Source organism: Salvelinus alpinus, chromosome 10 (genome assembly GCF_045679555.1).
Source record: "Salvelinus alpinus chromosome 10, SLU_Salpinus.1, whole genome shotgun sequence".
NCBI classification, from domain to species: Eukaryota; Metazoa; Chordata; class Actinopteri; order Salmoniformes; family Salmonidae; genus Salvelinus; species Salvelinus alpinus.
Window position 1 is genome coordinate 72,017,190 of NC_092095.1, and position 21,139 is coordinate 72,038,328.

General features: G+C 39.6%; 1 protein-coding gene across 3 annotated transcripts in view; it reads left to right on the forward strand.

Moving 5' to 3' along the window:
• Positions 1–21,139, forward strand: part of LOC139533039 (zinc finger protein ZFP2-like) — a 319,515-nt gene that overhangs the window by 291,427 nt on the left and 6,949 nt on the right. The window contains exons 1-2 of one of the 3 annotated variants that reach the window (XM_071331222.1): positions 3,159–3,266; positions 7,581–7,817. The exons of the other annotated variants lie outside the window; for them this stretch is intronic. Coding sequence (XP_071187323.1) covers positions 7,727–7,817 — 91 coding nt within the window. The 5' untranslated portion in view covers positions 3,159–3,266; positions 7,581–7,726. Of the gene's footprint in view, positions 1–3,158; positions 3,267–7,580; positions 7,818–21,139 lie in introns of those variants that run through there. 3 annotated transcript variants of the gene reach the window in all.

The window sequence follows — 21,139 nt, forward strand, 5'->3', positions numbered from 1 at the left end:
CATATATGGAGTGTGTCTGAAAGTGGGCATGTTGACAGAAGTGGGAAGATCAACAGAAGTGGCATATGGAAAGTGAATCAGCTATTTGATAAGATTTGTTGCCACTCAAGACCGTTTTGTGTGGCTGATTTGATTGTTGCACGAACAGTTGATTGTTTGACAACTGTAGCATTTTAGCTAAGCAAAACGCTGACCCTTTTCCTAACCTTAACCTCATCATCCTAACCTGCCACGTTAATTATCCTAACCATTTTCCTAACCTTAACTTCATTATCCTAACCGGCCACGTGAATTATCTTAACCTGCTATGTTAATTATCCCAACCTGCTAGGTTAGTTCTCTTAACCTGCTATGTAAACGTTAAGCTGACCAGCATGCACCTGGCTATGGCTGGTCTAACCAATAATGGAGTGAAGATGTTTCACTCATCACTGTTGATCCACCCACTGATGTTACACCAATCACTGTTGATCCACCCACTGATGTTACACCAATCACTGTTGATCCACCCACTGATGTTATGCTGTGTTAACCAATACTTGATTGGCTAGGCCTTCAGAAACTGAACAGAAGGCCTCTGCTATTCAACTGTATTAGAGCAGAATTTTAGAGAGACAAGAGAAAATAATCAGTGGGGCAAGCAATAGTTTTCCCACGTTAACTCTAGTAACTTTAGTTTGCTTGTGTTGTGGTAGTAGTGTGACAATGGCGGTTGCAGCAGCTGTTATAAACTTCAAGGTGGATGTTGTTGCTAACAAATGATCATGTTGTTGTTTGTTTACAAATGATCATCTGGTGAGTGGCATCGTTTTTTGTTGTAGCTCCTTGCTGTTCGCTATCTCTTTGAAAAGAATGACTATACAAAAGGCTAGGAAGTATTTGAAGTTAATCATATCAGTAATGTTAATAAATCTTATCAGAGCTGTAGCTCCGCCCACCGGTGAAGTGGTGCAGAGCATGCTGGGTGATCTCCAGCTCAGAGAAGATCAGCTGGAGAGAAGTGAAGTGAGAGACAGTTCCAGCCGTCCTTGTGTTTTCCCACCAGTTAGCTTTCATTGTGTTTGTCAAGGCCAGTCCTTGTTGATATGGAAGTACATATTTCCCATCTTTCAAGTGTTTATGTCTGAAGATGCCCTCTGCTACGATAATGTCATATTTAGGTTAATGCTAATTAAGTTAGTAGTTTATAATGCAAGCTAACTTAGCTATTGTGAGCTGGCTAGCTCTGTTTTGGTTGTCATATCATTACGAACATTTAACCCTGTATTTGTGTAGGATAATGTCTCAAAGTGTGTCACTTATATGCCCTGTAATTGTATAGGTGTATGGTGCATATGGGTATATTTGGTATTACATTGTATTTCACTGTAGAGGTATTCAGGTTCATTGTGCTGTTGTAGCTCTGTACTGAAGATGATGGTGCTGTGCTTTGTAGAAAACGTGCAGCGGCACCACTTTGATCTCAAATGAGTGCAGTCACAGTCACGTTGTATTGCACTGTATGGTCCTGTATAGCATTACGTCATCATAGTCATGTTCTAGCCATGCATATTGTTTATAAGAGATGCGAATTGGAGATTTTATTCAGTTATTCACTAGTGTATCTTGATGTATTTCTTTATTTGCAGACACACACACACACACACTTTGTTTGAGGCAAGTTGCCAGACCACTAAGTTCCTTAGCCCATCCATACTACGTACACTGTGCGGTGCTGTTCTATGCCTGTACATCTTCAGCATTATTAAACCCCTTCAACTGGAATCCTACCTGTCTGTCATCTGTGCCCTTACCAGCACACGGGAGAGAAATACATAAAGTAGAACCTAACCTAAAGAATACACATATTCTCTGGCAAATGCCAAACGTCCTGCACGGTGTTGGGCTGTAAGCACAACCCCCACCTGTGGACGTCGGGCCCTCATACCACCCTCATGGAGTCTGTTTCTGACCGTTTGAGCAGACACATGCACATTTGTGGCCTGCTGGAGGTCATTTTGCAGCGCTCTGGCAGTGCCCCTCCTTGCACAAAGGCGGAGGGTAGCGGTCCTGCTGCTGGGTTGTTGCCCTCCTACGGCCTCCTCCACGTCTCCTGATGTACTGGCCTGTCTCCTGGTAGCGCCTCCATGCTCTGGACACTACGCTGACAGACACAGCAAATCTTCTTGCCACAGCTCGCATTGATGTGCCATCCTGGATGAGCTGTACTACCTGAGCCACTTGTGTGGGTTGTAGACTCCGTCTCATGCTACCACTAGAGTGAAAGCACCGCCAGCATTCAAAAGTGACCAAACATCAGCCAGGAAGCATAGGAACTGAGAAGTGGTCTGTGGTCACCACCTGCAGAACCACTCCTTTATTGGGGGTGTCTTGCTAATTGCCTATAATTTCCACCTTTTGTCTATTCCATTTGCAAAACAGCATATGGAATTTATTGTCAATCAGTGTTGCTTCCTAAGTGGACAGTTTGATTTCACAGAAGTGTGATTGACTTGGAGTTACATTGTGTTGTTTAAGTGTTCCCTTTATTTTTTTGAGCAGTGTATCTTACAAGGAGGGTTTGAATTTTGACCTTTCAGTAGTCATTAGAAGTTATGTAATCTTATTGTGTTACTTAAAAACATTTTTTTGTTTGTTTATTTAGCAAATATTTTCTTGATTTCTTGAACTGCATTGTTGGTTAAGGGTCTTTAAGTATGCCTTTCACGGCATACAGTACACCATACAGTACACCTGTTGTATTCGGCGCATGTGACAAATACAATTTGATTTGAGTGATATACTGTATGCTTCATTGAGGTTGGCTATTTAACAATGGTAATCATCTTTACCTCAGGGATGGAACGTAAGTCAGAGAAAATAATTGAGGCAGCTGCAGAGAAGTATCTGGGTATTTAACTTCAGAAGAGTTACATTGTGTGTTGAGTGGTGGTGTCCCATCCTCCCAGGCCGTTGGCATAGTGCAGGAGCAGATAGGGTCAAAGTAGTGGAATGGGGTAGTGGGTTTTTAATGATTGTAGAGTTAGTTGGGTGTTTTTTTTTTTTACGTTTTTGCTTTTCCCGTTTTCCCATTTTGTATCATAAAGTGTAATGGGTTTATATTATAGTCCAGTTGGGGGCGGTAATGCTATATATTCTATTCCAACCGCTGTTAAACTCCAAAGCAGAGGAAGAAGTAGTTCCGGGGAAGCGCGCTCCATTCTTCAGATAACGAAAGCGCTAGAACTGTGCTGTGAAGACGGTAACCCTTGTGTACACTATTACAGGTATGTAATAGCACGTTTAAACTTTCTAATGTCGAAAGACCACGTCATAACATGTTAGGTAACACATCCGTCAAGGTATTACCACGTTTTGTAAAGGTTGTGTGTGGTATTTATGTCAAAACGAGTGAGTGAAAAACGTGAAACTATTTTGCAAGTCACGTAGCTAGATAACTTTTTTTTCTTTTTGAACGTGTATCGTTCAAATGTAAATTAATAAAGAGTCAATGTATTTGAGATGTTATTGGCTTTGTGTAAAAATCTAAAAAGTCTCAGGAGTTGGTAAAATGGCGGTGCACACTGTCTGCGTTTAATGATATGACGTACAATAGAACCACATCAATCAAATTGTAATCAGTCAAGAAAAAACACGTGCAAATGTGTACCTTATACGATAATCAATGCTTTTCTCCAAAACAACTGCCATTTACACAACTTTCTAATGATGATATAGAAATACTAGTTCAGTATTTACATTTTACCAGTACCGGTGCATGGGAAGTCACTGCAGAAGCCAAGCCCCAAAAAACAAACTAAAACATATAACAACCTATGTGTGTGTGTAACAGTATAACTTTAGAGAGCAAGGGGCAACACTACTTCTAGGCTTCAGAGCAAGTGACTGTAATATTTGTGTTGTGGAGAAAAGTTTTCGTTTAGTCAAAACCTCTCGTGCTCTACAGTTCCCGGGCACACTAGTGCGCATGTGCATTTCCTATTAGGTGTAGTAACGTAACACTGTCGTAATACATCACTGCTTAGTAACAGCATAGTAACTAATATAAACAGATGTAGATCCCAGATACTACACTTGTATCTTATACGATAAGCAATGCTTTTCTCCAAAACAACTGCCATTTACACACCTTTCTAATGGTGATATAGAAAAACTATTTTGTAAGGATTGATAATCTGAAATCAGAATAGAAATACATTTTTACCAGTATAGGTGCAAGGGAAGTCAATGCAGAAGCCAAGCCAAACCACCATGATATATAGGCCTCAGGCCTGAGACAATAAGAAGACACAGTGGCAGAATACATTCAACCACACATTTGTTTTCATTACATAACAGGAGAGCAACATCTGTCGGGTGAAGTCTACAAAACATATTGTGTGTAACAAACAGTTACATTACCTACAGCAAGGTCATGTTTCTGACATTTTGTCACTACTAAACAACTCGATTTAGAACCACAGTGTTACTGCAAGTTGCAAAGAAAACAGGAGCTGCCTCCACTATTCCAGCACCATTTCAACTTCAACATCATCTAATCACCTCTGCTTAGTCTAATACAGTGACCACAAAAAGATACCAAAAACTAGTTAGTCCAATCAACATAAGCTAAATATGATATGGCTGTCAATGGTACTGATTTCTATGTGTGTGTATGCATGCAAGTAGAAAAAATATGTCTCACCTTACTTGTAGAGAAACACCAATGCCATCCTCCTTGTTCATGTTGCCTAAACGGTCTATGACTGTCGTTAGTCTAACTTACTTTCATGGGAAACAATGCGCCAGGCCAGCTAGGTAACATTAGCATACTACATCTAGCTACATGTTGAACTTCCATCCTCTCAGGCCAGGGGCGCAATGTATGGTTGGATCAGAATCACCGTTATAATCATTGGCCAGTACGGAGAATTAAGTAAAGCCGCAAGTCAAAATCCCTATCTCCATCCATAGCTAAAATCGTCCCTTTTCTAAGTTAGCCAACTATCCACCAGAGGACAACACAATGAGATGCAACAATTCAAGATTTTTTCTGTCAGTTATGTTTGGCAACAGGTGTTGCTCTCGGTTTGCTCAAGAAAACAATAGTTAGATTTATCGAATCGGGTTAAGTGTGCATAATGAATGGGCTACATGCAGCCTATCAACTTTCACAGTGAATGCTTTTGTTTATATGTTTTGTGTTTATGAATTGAATATTACCAAATGCATCAGTAAAAAATATTGAGTCAATTTAATGCAACTTTTGCTGTTAATAGAAGCAGCAGCAGCATACAACTGACCTAAAGGTTTGTAAATGATTAACTTTCTCACCCATAGGCTTAAAGTGCATCTGGAGTGCAATTGAACTGTTTAGCTCACATCTGAAGGCTGAGGGGCATTTAGGACGTACTGCGGATCGCTAAAATATGCCAACGATTATGATCACACTTTCTCAGTTCAAATATTAGGGTGACACTAAAGGATAGATGGTTTAGAAACCAAGCTGGAGTTATCAGTGTGGCCCTATCACCTGGACATGTTGAAATAGTGTATCTTCACTCCTAGAATAAAATCCTCCAGGCTTGCATCATAACTGCCAATTTATTGGGGTAAAATAAAGAATTACAGGGACAGTTTGGGGGAAAATAAAGAATTACAGGGGCAGTTTGGGGGGAGGGGGATAATCCCGTCCGACTCATCCTCTGGAATAACAGACATACTGGAGTAATAATTGCATAAGGTTCTCTAGCCATGCACACATGTGTCACGTAAAGAGAGCAAGGGTTGAGGGATAGGGAATGTTTTTCCTAAACAAATGAGGGATTTTGTGTACAGAACTTTAGCTGGAAATTAGCTTTGAAACTGGAAAATGTTCTCTCCACCAACAAGAGGGGTGTGTGATTATATATATATTTGATTTGTAATAAATCTGCGAACATTTCTCAACCTGTTTTTGCTTTGTGATTATGGGTTATTGTGTGTAGATTGATGAGGGGGAAAAACATATTTAATCCATTTTAGAATAAGGCTGTCACGTAACAAAATGTGGAAAAAGACTAGTGTCATGGATCTTAGGAAAACTCCCTTGGTCAGAAGATTCTATCGCCAATAAGTACTAAAGCAGTTAGCATCTCTGAATGGGGTAGCAGTGCAGGTGTACTAAAGCAGTTAGCATCTCTGAATGGGGTAGCAGTGCAGGTGTACTAAAGCAGTTAGCATCTCTGAATGGGGTAGCAGTGCAGGTGTACTAAAGCAGTTAGCATCTCTGAATGGGGTAGCAGTGCAGGTGTACTAAAGCAGTTAGCATCTCTGAATGGGGTAGCAGTGCAGGTGTACTAAAGCAGTTAGCATCTCTGAATGGGGTAGCAGTGCAGGTGTACTAAAGCAGTTAGCATCTCTGAATGGGGTAGCAGTGCAGGTGTACTAAAGCAGTTAGCATCTCTGAATGGGGTAGCAGTGCAGGTGTACTAAAGCAGTTAGCATCTCTGAATGGGGTAGCAGTGCAGGTGTACTAAAGCAGTTAGCATCTCTGAATGGGGTAGCAGTGCAGGTGTACTAAAGCAGTTAGCATCTCTGAATGGGGTAGCAGTGCAGGTGTACTAAAGCAGTTAGCATCTCTGAATGGGGTAGCAGTGCAGGTGTACTAAAGCAGTTAGCATCTCTGAATGGGGTAGCAGTGCAGGTGTACTAAACCAGTTAGCATCTCTGAATGGGGTAGCAGTGCGGGTGTACTAAAGCAGTTAGCATCTCTGAATGGGGTTGCAGTGCGGGTGTACTAAAGCAGTTAGCATCTCTGAATGGGGTAGCAGTGCGGGTGTACTAAAGCAGTTAGCATCTCTGAATGGGGTAGCAGTGCGGGTGTACTAAAGCAGTTAGCATCTCTGAATGGGGTAGCAGTGCGGGTGTACTAAAGCAGTTAGCATCTCTGAATGGGGTAGCAGTGCGGGTGTACTAAAGCAGTTAGCATCTCTGAATGGGGTAGCAGTGCAGATGTACTAAAGCAGTTAGCATCTCTGAATGGGGTAGCAGTGCAGGTGTACTAAAGCAGTTAGCATCTCTGAATGGGGTAGAAGTGCAGGTGTACTAAAGCAGTTAGCATCTCTGAATGGGGTAGCAGTGCAGGTGTACTAAAGCAGTTAGCGTCTCTGAATGGGGTAGCAGTGCAGGTGCATGAGTGAGAGACAATTTCACGGTCGCACTACTATTTTGAAGCAGAATGTAATGATTATCAGTTTCTACATGTGTACTAATATTAAGACACATTCAGTTGTTTCAATCTTTATCTATAATTGTTACTATGGTGTGAATGGGAAATACAATTGGCAGTGGTGTAAAGTAACTAAGTAAAAATACTTTGAAGTAATGCTTAAAGGAGACGTTTTCTTTTTTATAAATGGCATGTTATGGTTACGTGCACTTATGTTGTGTAATTTAATGTATGTACTTTGTCTAATGTGAATGAATTAATGTTTTGTTGTCAATGCTTAGCTACCTGATCTATTGTAATTACATAATTGACTTAAAAAATATATTTTTATAGAATAAAGTGACAGAACTGTCAAGACAATAACTTGTGTTCGTTTCTCTTTTTACTACAGGCCAACTCCGATTAAGTCTGAGGCCAGTGACATCAATAGTGAGGACAGACCCAGCCTGCCTCTCTCCTTCCACACTGAGTAGAAACCTACAGTCACTGGGTCCTGATTGTGACAGTGGAGCCCAGTTTGCACCGCAGGATCCAGAGATGGCATCAGTGAAGCTGGAAGACTGCAGTCAAACACTGGAGCTGAATGTCAACATTAAAGATGAAGAGGAGGAGAAATCGGTTTCTCTTAGTAAGCACAGGTTTTTTTCTAAGTTTGTGTTCATTCCAACTTCCCACTGTGCATGAAAGGTGCAGTAGAACTGTTTCATGATGAACTGTTTCAATGAGAAGGTAGATGTTATTTCATGCCACTGAGACTTGCATGGTTTGACACTGATGTAGTTACTAACCCTTGTGATAGTGAGTGGAGGATGACACGCCCCTTTTTAGCTTTCAACTCTTACCCACTTTTAGAATAGTTTTATTCCCCTTTTGTATTGCACAGCCTACTTATGTGAATACATAGTGCATTCAGAAAGTATTCAGACCCCTTGACTTTTTCCACATTTTGTTACGTTACAGCCTTATTCTAAAAATGATTAAATAAAAAGTTCCTCAATCTGCACACAATACCCCATAATGACAAAGCAAACAGTTTTTTAAAGAAATGTTTGCACATTTATTAAAAATTAAAAACAGAAATACCTTATTTACATAAGTATTCAGACCCATTGCTATGGGACTCAACCTTAAACTCAGGTGCATCCTGTTTCCATTGATCATCCTTGAGATGTTTCCACAACTTGATTGAGAGTCCACCTGTGGTGAATTACATTGATTGGACAAGATTTAGAAAGGCACACACCTGTCTATATAAGGTCCCACATTTGACAGTGCATGTCAGAGTAAAAACCAAGCCATGAGGTCGAAGGAATTGTCCGTAGAGCTCCATGAAAGGATTATGTTGAGGCACGGATCTGGGGAAGGGTACCAGAACATTTCCAATAATTTAAATAATTAAAAAGTATAATGTGCAGTCGCAGATAATGCAGATTGCATTTAGACTAGCCAAAATTCACATAAAAATAGAGAATATACAGTTTTACAGTACCAATATTTCTGTCTTCTACAATATCACTGGTTTGCAAAACTCACAAAACAGATCCCAAATATTATGAAACTCTGGGGCTTTCTTTTTCACTATTTAAGTACAATTTTCAAGAGCCAGGCTTGACGTTAATTATTTTAACCAATGACCAAGTGAGGGGGAACTGACATACTTCCAGTGGAGAGCAATTGAACGTCTAGCTTGTAATAGCCAGAGGTCAACCATTGTCTTTTCTCTCCTATGTAAAGAGATTCTCTGGGTAAAGATTTAGGAGGCATAGTTTAGGGATTAGTGGTATTGGGGTAGAGGTCATCTCAGAGATATAGCGCAGTACTGAGCTCCAAAACGTTTGTATCTCAGCACATTCCTCCAGGCAATGATACAAGGTGTGTAAATGCGTGTTACATTTAACACACCAGGTCTGAGGTATTAGGGTCAAATTTGTGGAGCTCAAGAAGGGTGATATTTTCCCATATAATGACGTGTGTGTGTATATATATATATATATATATATATATATAATAGTTTCCCATAACACACATTAACAGAGAGTGTTTCTAAAGTGGTCAGAGGAGGTTGTAGGGCTGATTTGTTATAGACTGGAAAAGCTTCTCAAGTTAAATCTTCCCTTTAGTTCTTCAAACGACATGAGACCCTTTATTTTTATTGTATAAGTCTTTTCTTTAAACCAGTCCATAACTTAAAAAAATATATATATATATTTTTGTTTAACCTTTATTTAACTAGGCAAGTCAGTTTTAAGAACAAATTCTTATTTTCAATGATGGCCTAGTAACAGTGGGTTAACTGTGTCATGACGTTGCCCTCTTTGGTTACAGCAAGCCCCACCCCCTCTCCCTGCCCCCTACAACTAGGCTGCTGTGGTCAGAGAGGTCGTAAATTCCTGGAAGAGATTGTCTCCTCATGCACACAGTATAGAGACAGTGAGCTTTCATAGAGAACAAAGGAATTTCTTCCACCTCACAGAACTTGAGGTCCGAACAACATTTACGTTCCGGAGAAGGTATAAAAGATCGGTGAAGAATCCAGCTACAAACTGGTCCATTTGTTACAACTTGCGGAAGGTCATGGGAGACGGTGCGGCCACATTACCATAACGCTGTTTATATAATAGCCTCAGATATGAGGTTTACATCTAATTGTTGTATAAGATGAATGAGTGAGGATGATTGTGTAATGTGATTTTGGACTGTTTAATGAAGGAAACTCCAATTCCCTTTTGAGTTTAACTAAATCAGAGGACCGCCCATGAGCCCAGTTAGGGTCAGGCATCCTGGGACAAGCCCTTTTCTGCAATTCCAAATAAAACCCCAACTTTGAGAAACTATCACCAGACCATGTTTTTCTCCATTACGGGAGGACAAAGGTTGCAGACAATTGCTGAATCTTTTAACCATACCACGTGGTTAAACTCTTAGACTATCGATACCGACAGAATAAGAACAAGTCTTTGATATTAATTACTGGTCTTCAGCTAGGAATTCGGTATCATTGAAGGCGAAGAACGACAACCACCGAAACATCCATTCTACAACAAATGAATGAATGTCACTCTGAACAATCCATTCTAACCACGACACAGAGAGAAAGAGAGAGAGGACGGAAACTCTCCAACAGAAACTAACTTTTCAACAGTGATCAGGACGACACTGAGCGTAAATATATATATTGATTGCAATTGTTCCCGAATGAGTGAGCGTTCATGTGCAAAGGATTAGTATTTCAATTGTTATAATTATCAACTCTGTAGTGACTTCTCAGGTGAACCCCACTCCCCCTTCTGTCTAACAAGCCGCCATGCCGGTTTAGCCCACTAGGGCACATTCTCCTATCATTTCTTGTAACCATTTTTACTTATTTTGTTTGTTTATGCATTTCTGTGAATTACTTAGTTAAATCATTTATTTACTAAGACAATTGATGTAAGGATGACTCATAGTGAAGATAACCAACAATTTATGACGTTTGGAATGAGACTAACGTGAGGTAAAGTAAATAATTCATTAATTAAGAAGACTAATTGATCAGATATGAAAATATCTGAAAAGTAATTTTGGGAAAATTATAACTTTGTAATCTGAATATTTTCATTGGTGCCCCGACTTCCTAGTTAATTACAGTTACATGATTAATCAGTTTAATTGCGTAATAATAATTAGAGTTATTTGATAAATAAGTCTTCAGTTTAATGATGCCAAAGACACGACAACTGCCTTGTTCAGGGGCAGAACAACAGATTTTTTTTACCTTGTCAGTTCGGAGATTCGATCTTGTAACCTTTCGGTTACGAGTCCAACGCTCTAACCACTAGGCTACCTGCCACCCCAACAATACCTGTCATTGTCCATTCTTTAAACCAGTCCATTACTTTAACAATACCTTTTCTTGTCCATTTATTTAAACCCCTAGTCAATTTTACCAGGTGTGAAATTGTCATTACACCAAATTTGTGTAAAACTGGATAATATGCCCAGATATTTCGCCCAGATATTGCTGTACTTTGTGCCATATAGTTGGTGTTTTTAACAAAGGGATTAATAGTATTCTTCTTTAGTTTCTTAAAGGGAGCAGAGTTGTTTTTATTTGTATTTTTATTTAACCTTTATTTAACTAAGCAAGTCAGAACAAATTCTTATTTTCAATGATGGCCTAGGAACAGTGGGTTAACTGCCTTGTTCAGGGGCAGAACGACAATTTTTACCTTCTCAGCTCGGAGATTCGATCTAGCAACCTTTCGGTTACTGGCCCAACGCTCTAACCATCCAAAGTTAAGCCTTTTGTGAATAGCATTTCAGTCTGCAGCCAGGGTAAGTATGGTTTCTTGGGGAACCAAAACATTGCAGCCCTAAGTTGTGCAGCCAAGTAATACCACTTTAGGTTTGGATGTTGCAACCCCCCTCTGTCATAGGCCAAATAAAGAAGAGAAAGTCTAAGCCTTGGTTTTCTGTTGCTCCAGATACAATTTGAGAGTATCTTTCAGATCTTTGGGAAAATAAAGTTGGTGGAGCCAGAGGAATTGATTGAAATAGATAAAGACATTTGGGCAGAATATTAATCTTAATGATATTTATTCTACCAATAGTAGATACAAGCAGTAATGTACATCTGTTGATGGATTATGTTATACTCGTTACCATGGGTTCATAATTTGTTGAGCTCAAGGAGCTAATTTCTGGTGTGATTTTTAATACCAAGATATGTGAAACCATGTTCTGTATTCACAAATGGATGCTGTACAACTGGATTCAGTATCTTGCTTGTTGAGGAAAAGGATGGAAGATTTGGTTTTATTATTAACTTAATTATGTTATTAATTACATTTACAAATCCAAGATGGTAGCCAATCAGTCTGTCCGTTTGTATGTGATCCTTGAAATCAGAGTTATGTTTTAATGATCCTGTTTACAGAACCAAATACTTTTGATGTGAAGGTGGATGCTGTATGTAACAAATATTATTTTTTAGATCTCAGTCTCTATTTTTCGAAATGTACTTGTACAAAGATTTCGAATTGAGAGGCCTTTATTTTTTTTCTACACATTTCTGGAGTTGGAACTTGCCAAATCAGGAGCGTCTGTCTGCGCGCAAGGCCTGCTACGCCAGCGCTGGTGCGCACTGAAGGTTAGGAGCGGAGAAGCGGTTATCGGATTGGAAAACCTGATGCACCTTGGGCCGTGGGAAAATCTACGTTTTGCACGACAGTCTACTGGTTGTTGCACACCTGTGCTGAAATACCTCAAATCTGGCATTATGTATCTGTTACTGTGCCTGCTCTTTACTCAATGCCATCCTGGATTAAATAGGCTGGATGATCAATGGGTCAGTGAATTATCTTCGCTTTATGCCCTACAATTTGCAAACACTCCGACGAGACCATCATGTCAATACCACCAGGAACTTGGTCTCTCTCTGCATTTGTACCACTCTCAAATGCAACTGGACTTACACTTGATGGCATACTTCCAAAATCTCAAACTATTGATTTACTTTTTTTTCCTGTGTCAAAAGACTGTTCATTTTATTGACAATGGTGCTGGCTCTGCCAAGTCCTCACGCATTGGGCAACTGAGATATATTGTTATGCTTTTACTGTTGATCTCTGGTAATGTGCGACCAAACCCTGGGCCGGTAGATACCATGCAATCTCTACCGACTCCCTATGATTTTAAAAACAGAGAAGGTTTTGTCCTCTTACATGTTATTTCCAAAAATAGACATGATTAGAGTACGGGCCAAAACGACAAATGCTGACATAATGGTTTTATCAGAAACTTGGCTCAAGAAATCTGTGTCAAATAACTGGATTTCTATTTATATGTCGTGTCTTTGCTATCATTAAATTGAAGACTTATAGTTTTTATCAAAGATTCCTGTAATTAGGGATTACGTGATCAACTGAGTAATAATTCGTAATAACGAATTCGAGGGCAACAGGGAAAGTAGTCAGATTACAAAGTTATAATTTCCCAATATAACCTTTCAGATATTTTTATATCTGATCAATAGTCTTCTGATTAACGTGAGGTAAAAATAAATAAATCATTAGTCTCATTCCAAACGTCGTAAAATCTGCACGAACCCAGTCTTCACTATGAGTCATCCATACATCAATTGTCTTAAATCACTTATTTATTACTAATTAATTCACAGAAATGCATAAACAAACAAACAAACTTAAAAACAGTTACATGAAATGATTGGAGAAATATGCCCTAGTGGGCTGAACCGGCATGGCGGCTTGTTAGACAAAGGAAAAATTGGCGTTCGACCAAGAAGTCACTACAGAGTTCATAATTATAACAATTGACAAGCTAATCCTTTACACATGAACGCTCACTCATTCGGGAACAATTGCAATCAATATATATATATTTACGCTCATTGTGTGTCGTCTTGATCGTTGGAGAGAAGTTAGTTTTGGTTGGAGTTCCTTCTGTCTCGGTTATTGTGGATAGTTCAGTGACATTCGTTATAGAATGGATGTTTCGGCGGTTGTCTTTCTTCGCGTTCAATGATACCGAATTCCTAGCTGCAGACTAGTAGTCAATATCAAAGACTTGTTCTTATTCGTCTAAGAGTTTAACCACGTGGTATGGTTAAAGATTCAGCAATGGTACTTAACCTTCGTTCTCCCCATGGAGGATAAACATGGTCTAATGGTAATTTCTCAGAGTTGGCTTTTATTCAGATAGCAGGAAGGGGCTGTCCTTGGATGTCTGACCCGTACTGGGCTCAGGGGCGGTCCTTGGATTTAGTTCAAATACAAAAGGGATTTGTATTTTTCTTCATTAAACAGTCCAAACTCTTATTACACAATTATACAAACAGTATCATACTCACTCATTCATTTTATACAACAAACAGATGTAAACCTCATATCTGAGGTTATTATATAAACAGTGGTATGGTAATGTAGCCACCCCGTCTCTCATGAGTTTCTCACATGGGGACAAATGGACATGTTAATAGCTGGGATCTTCACCGATCTTTAATACTTTTTCCGGAACATGAAATCTGTTCGTACCTCAAGTTCTGTGAGGTGGAAGAAACCTCTTTGTCCTGAAAGTTTACCCTCTCTCTAATACTGTTTAGCCATGAGGAGATTCTCAGGAATTTACGACGTCTCTCTGTGATCACAGCATGGGTTGAAGGAGGAACGGGAGAGGCAGGGAGAGGGGGATGGGGTTTGCAATACCCAAGCAGACAACGTCATGACAGATGGGTACATGGTTTTTAGAGCTGATCGGATGAGTAAAGGAGGAGGGGTTGCAATTTATGTTAAATCTGAGTTTAACACCTCTGAAATTCTCTCGATTACCAAAGCCAAACATTTTGAATTGCTTGCGGATAAAGTGAAAGTATGTAAGGACTCCCACATCACTGTAGTCGGCTGCTACAGACCGGCTTCGGGAGACACACTAAACTCTTTCTGATGTCCTGCACAAGTTAAATGACTCTGAATTCATTCTTTTGGGAGATTTGAACTGGAACATGCTTACATCTGTATCAGACTTATTTAAAGAACTGTGTGACTCTCTGGATCTCGCTCAATTAATTAATGTGCCGACCAGACCGAATCCCAGAGCACCTAACAAATCAACTCTATTGGACATTGTTCTAACGAATACCCCTCACAAATACACATCAACTGGATTATTCTGTAATGTCAGTGATCACTGTGCTATTGCTTGTGTTAGAAATACAAACATGACCAAAGCCAAACCCCATTATGTTTAGAAAATACATTTTAGACAGTTTGATGAGCAAGCCTTCTTACATGATCTGTACCGTAATATTGACAGAGTAAGTCTGATTCCCGATGTTGACACTGCCTGGGACTATTTTTATATGAAATTTGTGTCCATTTGTGATAAGCCTGCCCCTGTGAAGAAATGTAGAATCAGTGGAAGGGACACTCCCTGGTTTTCAGATAACTTGGCACAATGAATTAGAATGAGAAATATATCTTGGAGTCAAACTAGACATACAGAAGCTCCTGTTGACTGGGCCTCCTTCAGAGCGCTAAGAAACACATGCACAGGTTTGATCAGGAAGTCCAAATCAGATTACTATTTAAATGTAGTCACAGAGAACCTAAACAACCCTACCAAGTTCTGGAAGCTAAACAATCAGTGTCAGGTTCTAATGTATCCTCTGACCTTCCTGACCATTTAATGATGGATTCTAATGATGTGAAAGATAAAGCCCATATTGTAGAGGTTTTAACAAGCACTTCATATATGCTGGTTCAGTTTTTGATAATGGTGGGGCCCAGGCCTCTAATGTAAGCTCTGTTACAGTCAACTATGATATAGGCCCTCATGTGAACCATTTTAACTTTGAGCCTGTTTCTTATACTGATGTCTATAAAGCACTAAAGGCCATAGACACTAAAAAGTCTGCAGGCAACCTGGACTCTTACCTCCTTAAAGATAGCAGCCGGTATTATTACTGAACCTGTGGCTCACATTTTCAACTTGAGTCTCTTGACCAATTCCATACCCAGCATTTGGATATCAGCTTATGTCCTCCCACTGCTAAAGGGTGGAGATCCCTCAGATGCTAATAACTATCGTCCTATCTCCAAACTCCCTATCCTGGCCAAAGTCTATGAATCCCTAGTGAACTCACAGTTAAAAAGAACATACTGAGCGGGGTTCAGTCTGGCTTTTCTGTTTGTGGGTTTATTAAAGGCCTTTGATTCAGTTGACCATGAATTGTTGCTAGCTAGACTCAGAGACATTGGTCTCTGTGAAGGGGCACTAAATTGGTTTAGGAATTATCTTTCTGACAGAACACTGTGTATATACTGACAATCACAAGTCAAGCTTTCTTGAGATTAATAGAAGTGTCCCAGGGTTCCATTTTAGCTCCAGTGTTCTCAATTTTTATTAATGATTTGGGAAATGGGATGCAACCAGCAAAGTTACATCTATTTGCAGATGATACAGTCATATATTCATGTGCTTCTCTGGTTCAGGCTGTTGAAGAGCTCCAGACTGCTTTTCAGTCACTGCAGGCCTCCCTTTATGGTCTCAAACTGGTCTTGAATGTACAAAAAACTAAATTCATGACCTTTCCCAGAGCTAGAACTCTGCCAGAGAAGGTTAGCATTGTCACATCTGCTGGCTTATCCATTGAAAAAAAGTGTCATCCTACAAATACCTAGCTATTTGGTTGGATGACAAGTTGTCCTTCAAAGTTCATGTGGATAATCTTGTGACAAAGCTGCTTAAATTTTCTCTCTGTTGTTGATTATGGTGACTTGTTGTATATGCATGCAGCCTCCTCTGTCTTACAGAAACTGGACTCTGTTTATCATGCATCCTTGCACTTTATTACAAATGCCAAGTCACTCACCCACCATTGCACCTTGTACTAAATAGTAGATTGGACCTCACTTTATATGCACAGAAAGATATATTTATATGTGTTCATCTACAAAGCCCTTTTGGGTAAACTCCCTCTTTACCTCTGTAGTATGGTCTCCTTCACCACCAGCAGTTACCATACCCAGTCTGCTAGGTGGTTGCTACTCAAAATCCCCAGGACATTCACAGTATTAGGCAAGACTACTTTCTCTTCTTGTGCACCAGAGTCATGGAATAGTCTACAATCCATGCTTCAACTAGATATGTTAGATCCACTGAATGAATTTTAAATATTGATGGGATGCTTTTTTGGGGGGGCTGGATCATGTTGTTGTATGTTTTTAATTATGTAATGTATTGATTGTTGCTGCCTTCTTGGCCAGGTCTCCCTTGAAAAAGAGACTCTGGGTCTCAATAGGCTTTTTTAAAATAAAGGTTAAATAAAAACATTAGAGAGGGAAGAGTTCTTTAGATCTGTTAGGAATAAGAGGGTATCATCAGCATACAGGGCCACTCGATGTTCGAAATCTGATGTTTTAATTCCGCTAATTGACGGTTGGGCCCTTACTGCAATGGCAAAGGATTTTATAGCTAAAAGAAAGAGCCCTGGACTGGCCGGACATCCTTGTCTCATCCCCCTAAAAAGCAGAAAAAATTGTGAAAACAAGTTGTTAGTTGCAACTTCTGCAGTGGGGTCTGTATATCATATCTTAATCCATTTACCGAAGTAGTTCCCAAATCTCTTAAGCACTTGAAATAAGACCACTCAACTCTATGGAATGCCTTCTCTGCATCAAGTGAGAGTATGGCAGTATCAGTGCACATGTGAAGGGTCCCCTATGTTTAGTACTCTCCTCACATTGTGAAAACCTTGAGGGTTTTTCACAAAGCCATTTTGGTCTTTGTGTATTAGATATGGGAGCACTCTGTCCAATATCCTGGCTAAGGCTTCAGCACTAATTCTTGAGTCGGATTTCAGAAGAGAAATCGGTCTAACTTTCACATTTTGTTGGATTTATCAGGCTTCAGAATGAGAGTAAAACACTCCTTAGAGAGGAGGGGAAGCAACCTTGCTGAAAGGATTCAGCACACAGTGCATTGGAAAATTATTCAGACCCCTTGACTTTTTGTTACGTTACAGCCTTATTATAAAATATATTAAATCGTTTTTTCCCTCATCAATCTACACACTACCCCATAATGACAAAGCAAGCACAGGTTTTTAGAAATTTTAACAAAATTATACAACTTTTTTTTAAATCAATGTTATATTACATTTACATAAGTATTCAGACCCTTTACTCAGTACTTTGTTGAAGCACCTTTTGGCAGTAATTACAGACTCGAGTCTTCTTGTGTATGACGCTACAAGCTTGACACACCTGTATTTTGGGAGTTTCTCCCATTATTCTCTGCAGATCCTCTCAAGCTCTGTCAGGTTAGATGGGGAGTGTCGCCGCACAGCTATTTTCTGGTCTCTCCAGAGATGTTCAAGTCTGGGCTCTGACTGAGCCACTCAAGGACATTCAGAGACTTGTCCCGAAGCCACTTCTGCGTTGTTTTGGCTGTGTATTTAGGGTCGTTGTCCTGTTGGAAGGTGAACCTTCGCCACAGTCAGAGTTCCTGAGCACTCTGGAGCAGGTTTTCATCAAGGATCTCTCTGTATTTTGCTCCTTTCATCTTTTCACTCGATCCTGATTAGTCCCCCAGTCACCTCCCTGACCAAGGTCCTTCTCCCCCGATATCACAGTTTGGCCAGGTGGCCAGCTGAAAAATTCTCGCTAGAAAAATTATTGGTGGTTCCAAACTTTTTTCATTTAACTTTTACTTGGTACTCATCCCGGATCCGGGAGCACCCCCCACAGTAAAAAAGCTGACTAGCATAGCCTAGCATAGCGTCACAAGTAAATACAAGCATCTAAATATCATTAAATCACAAGTCCAAGACACCAGATGAAAGATACAGATCTTGTGAATCCAGCCATCATTTCTGATTTTTAAAATGTTTTACAGGGAAGACACAATATGTAAATCTATTAGCTAACCACGATAGCAAAAGACACCACTTTTTTTCTCCACCATTTTTTTCCTGCATCAGTAGCTATCACTAATTCGACTAAATAAAGATATATATAGCCACTAACCAAGAAACAACTTCATAAGATGACAGTCTGATAACATATTTATGGTATAGGATATGTTTTTTTAGAAAAATGTGCATATTTCAGGTATAAATCACAGTTCTACATTGCAGCTGCAATCTGAAATAGCGTTGGAAGCAGCCGGAATAATTACAGAGACCGACGTCAATTACCAAAATACTCATCCTAAAACATTTCTGAAAAATACACAGTCTACAGCAATCGAAAGACACAGATCTTGTGAATCCAGACAATATTTCAGAATTTTTTTTTTTTTTCAGGTTTTACAGCGAAAACACAATATATCGTTATATTAGCATACCACATGAGCTAACATCACACCAGCATTAAATCAAGGCAAAAGGGGCGATAACGTTATCGCCACCAAAATATATTAATTTTTTCACTAACCTTCTCAGAATTCTTCAGATGACAGTCCTGTAACATCATATTACACAATGCATATAGAGTTTGTTCGAAAATGTGCATATTTAGCATCACAAATCGTGGTTATGCAATGTAATCTGTCAAAACCCTCTGAGGCTGCATAATAATTTACTCTGTCGTCACAGAAAATGATCACAGTGGCATGCCATTAATTTTCTAATAAAAGCTGAGTACTGGGGTATTGTCCAGACAAAGATTTTTAGTGTAGCAATATTAAGTTGTATGAAATTAAATCACATGTGAAAAATAGGCTATGCAAAAATGTGGGCACCCTTGTCATTCTGTTTATTTGAATACCTGTAACTACTTAGCACTGATTAATTGTAACACACAATTGGTTTGGTGAGCTCATTAAGCCTTGAACTTCATAGACAAGTGCATCCAATCATGAGAAAAGGTATTTAAGGTGGCCAATTGCAAGTTGTTGTTCTCTTTGACTCTCCTCTGAAGAGTGGCAACATGGGGGCCTCAAAACAACTCTCAAATGACCTGAAAACAAAGATTGTTCAACATTATGGTTTAGAGGAAGGCTACAAAAAGCTATCGCAGAGATTTAAGCTGTCAGTGTCCACTGTGAGGAACATAGTGAGGAAATGGAAGACCACAGACACAGTTCTTGTTAAGGCCAGAAGTGGCAGGCCAAGTAAAATATCGGAGAGGCAAAGGCGAAGGATGGTGAGAATGGTCAAAAACAGCCCACAGATTTCGCCCTATTATAAAAGGCATTGAAATCAGTGGTATGCTGATTTTATCATTTAAAAAAAATGGTTTATCCTCAGTTTTAGAAACTTTTGAGTTTTTTTTATCCAAAACTACCAATTATATGCATATCCTAGCTTCTGGGCCTGAGTAGCAGGCAGTTTACTTTGGGCACGCTTTTCATCCGGACGTCAAAATACCGCCTTGGATAGACAACACCCTGAAGGTTCTAAAACTGTTAAAATATTGTCTGTGGGTATAACAGAACTGATTTGGCAGGTGAAACCCCGAGGACAATCCATCCAGGAATTTTTTTTTGAGGTCATTGGACTTTTCAATGCTTTTCTATGGGAAAGTCTAATAATTAGGACCCAGATTGCAGTTTCTATGGCTTCCACTAGATGTCAACCATCTTTAGAAATTGTTTCATGATTGTTTTTTGAAAACTGAAGAAGTATTCTTATTCTTTCGATGTATCCCTCAGAAGGACTCTAGTCTTTTGGCGCGCGTGAATGCGTGCGCGCTCCTCGTTTTTTTCTCCGGTATTGAACACAGTATATTCTGTCTTACATTTTATCGATTATTTACATATTAGGGTACCTGAGTTTGGATTAGAAACGTTGTTTGGACAAAGTTTACAGGTAACCTTTTAGATTCCTTTGTAGGCATGTTAGGAGAGTTGGAACAGGTGTGTTTCAGAATCAAACACGCCAAATAAACGGACATCTTTAAAGGACTTTATCGAACAAAACGACCATTCATTGTGTAACTGGGACCCTTTGGGCCTCAGATGATCAAATGCTATGCTTTCGCCGTAAAGTCTTTTGTAAATCGGGACAAAGCGGTTGAATTACCAAGATTCTAAGCTAAAGAATGGTGTATAACACTTGTATTTTCATGAATGTTTAATATTACTACTTTTGTATTTTGAATTTCGCACTCTGCAATTTCCCCTGATGTTGTCGAGGTGGTAGCGTCCCAATGATCCGTAAGAAGTTAAGATCAGATGTTTCATCGATTAGAACATTTGCAGAATGTCGGCCAAAATCTATATTCTCCCACTGCCAGCCATATTTGTTGGTGAGTGGAAACGCTAAGCAGATGCTTCACATTCCTACATCCAGTGAAATATCTGTCTCATTGTTCTATCTGTGGCTGCACTGTGGTAGTGGGAGAACAGTAAGGTCCAGGCAGGCACGCACCATTCTTCAGAATAAAGAAAGAGCCAGAACTGTGACGTCAAGAACCTTTGTGTTGGTTTCTATGTATTACTACAGGTATGTAA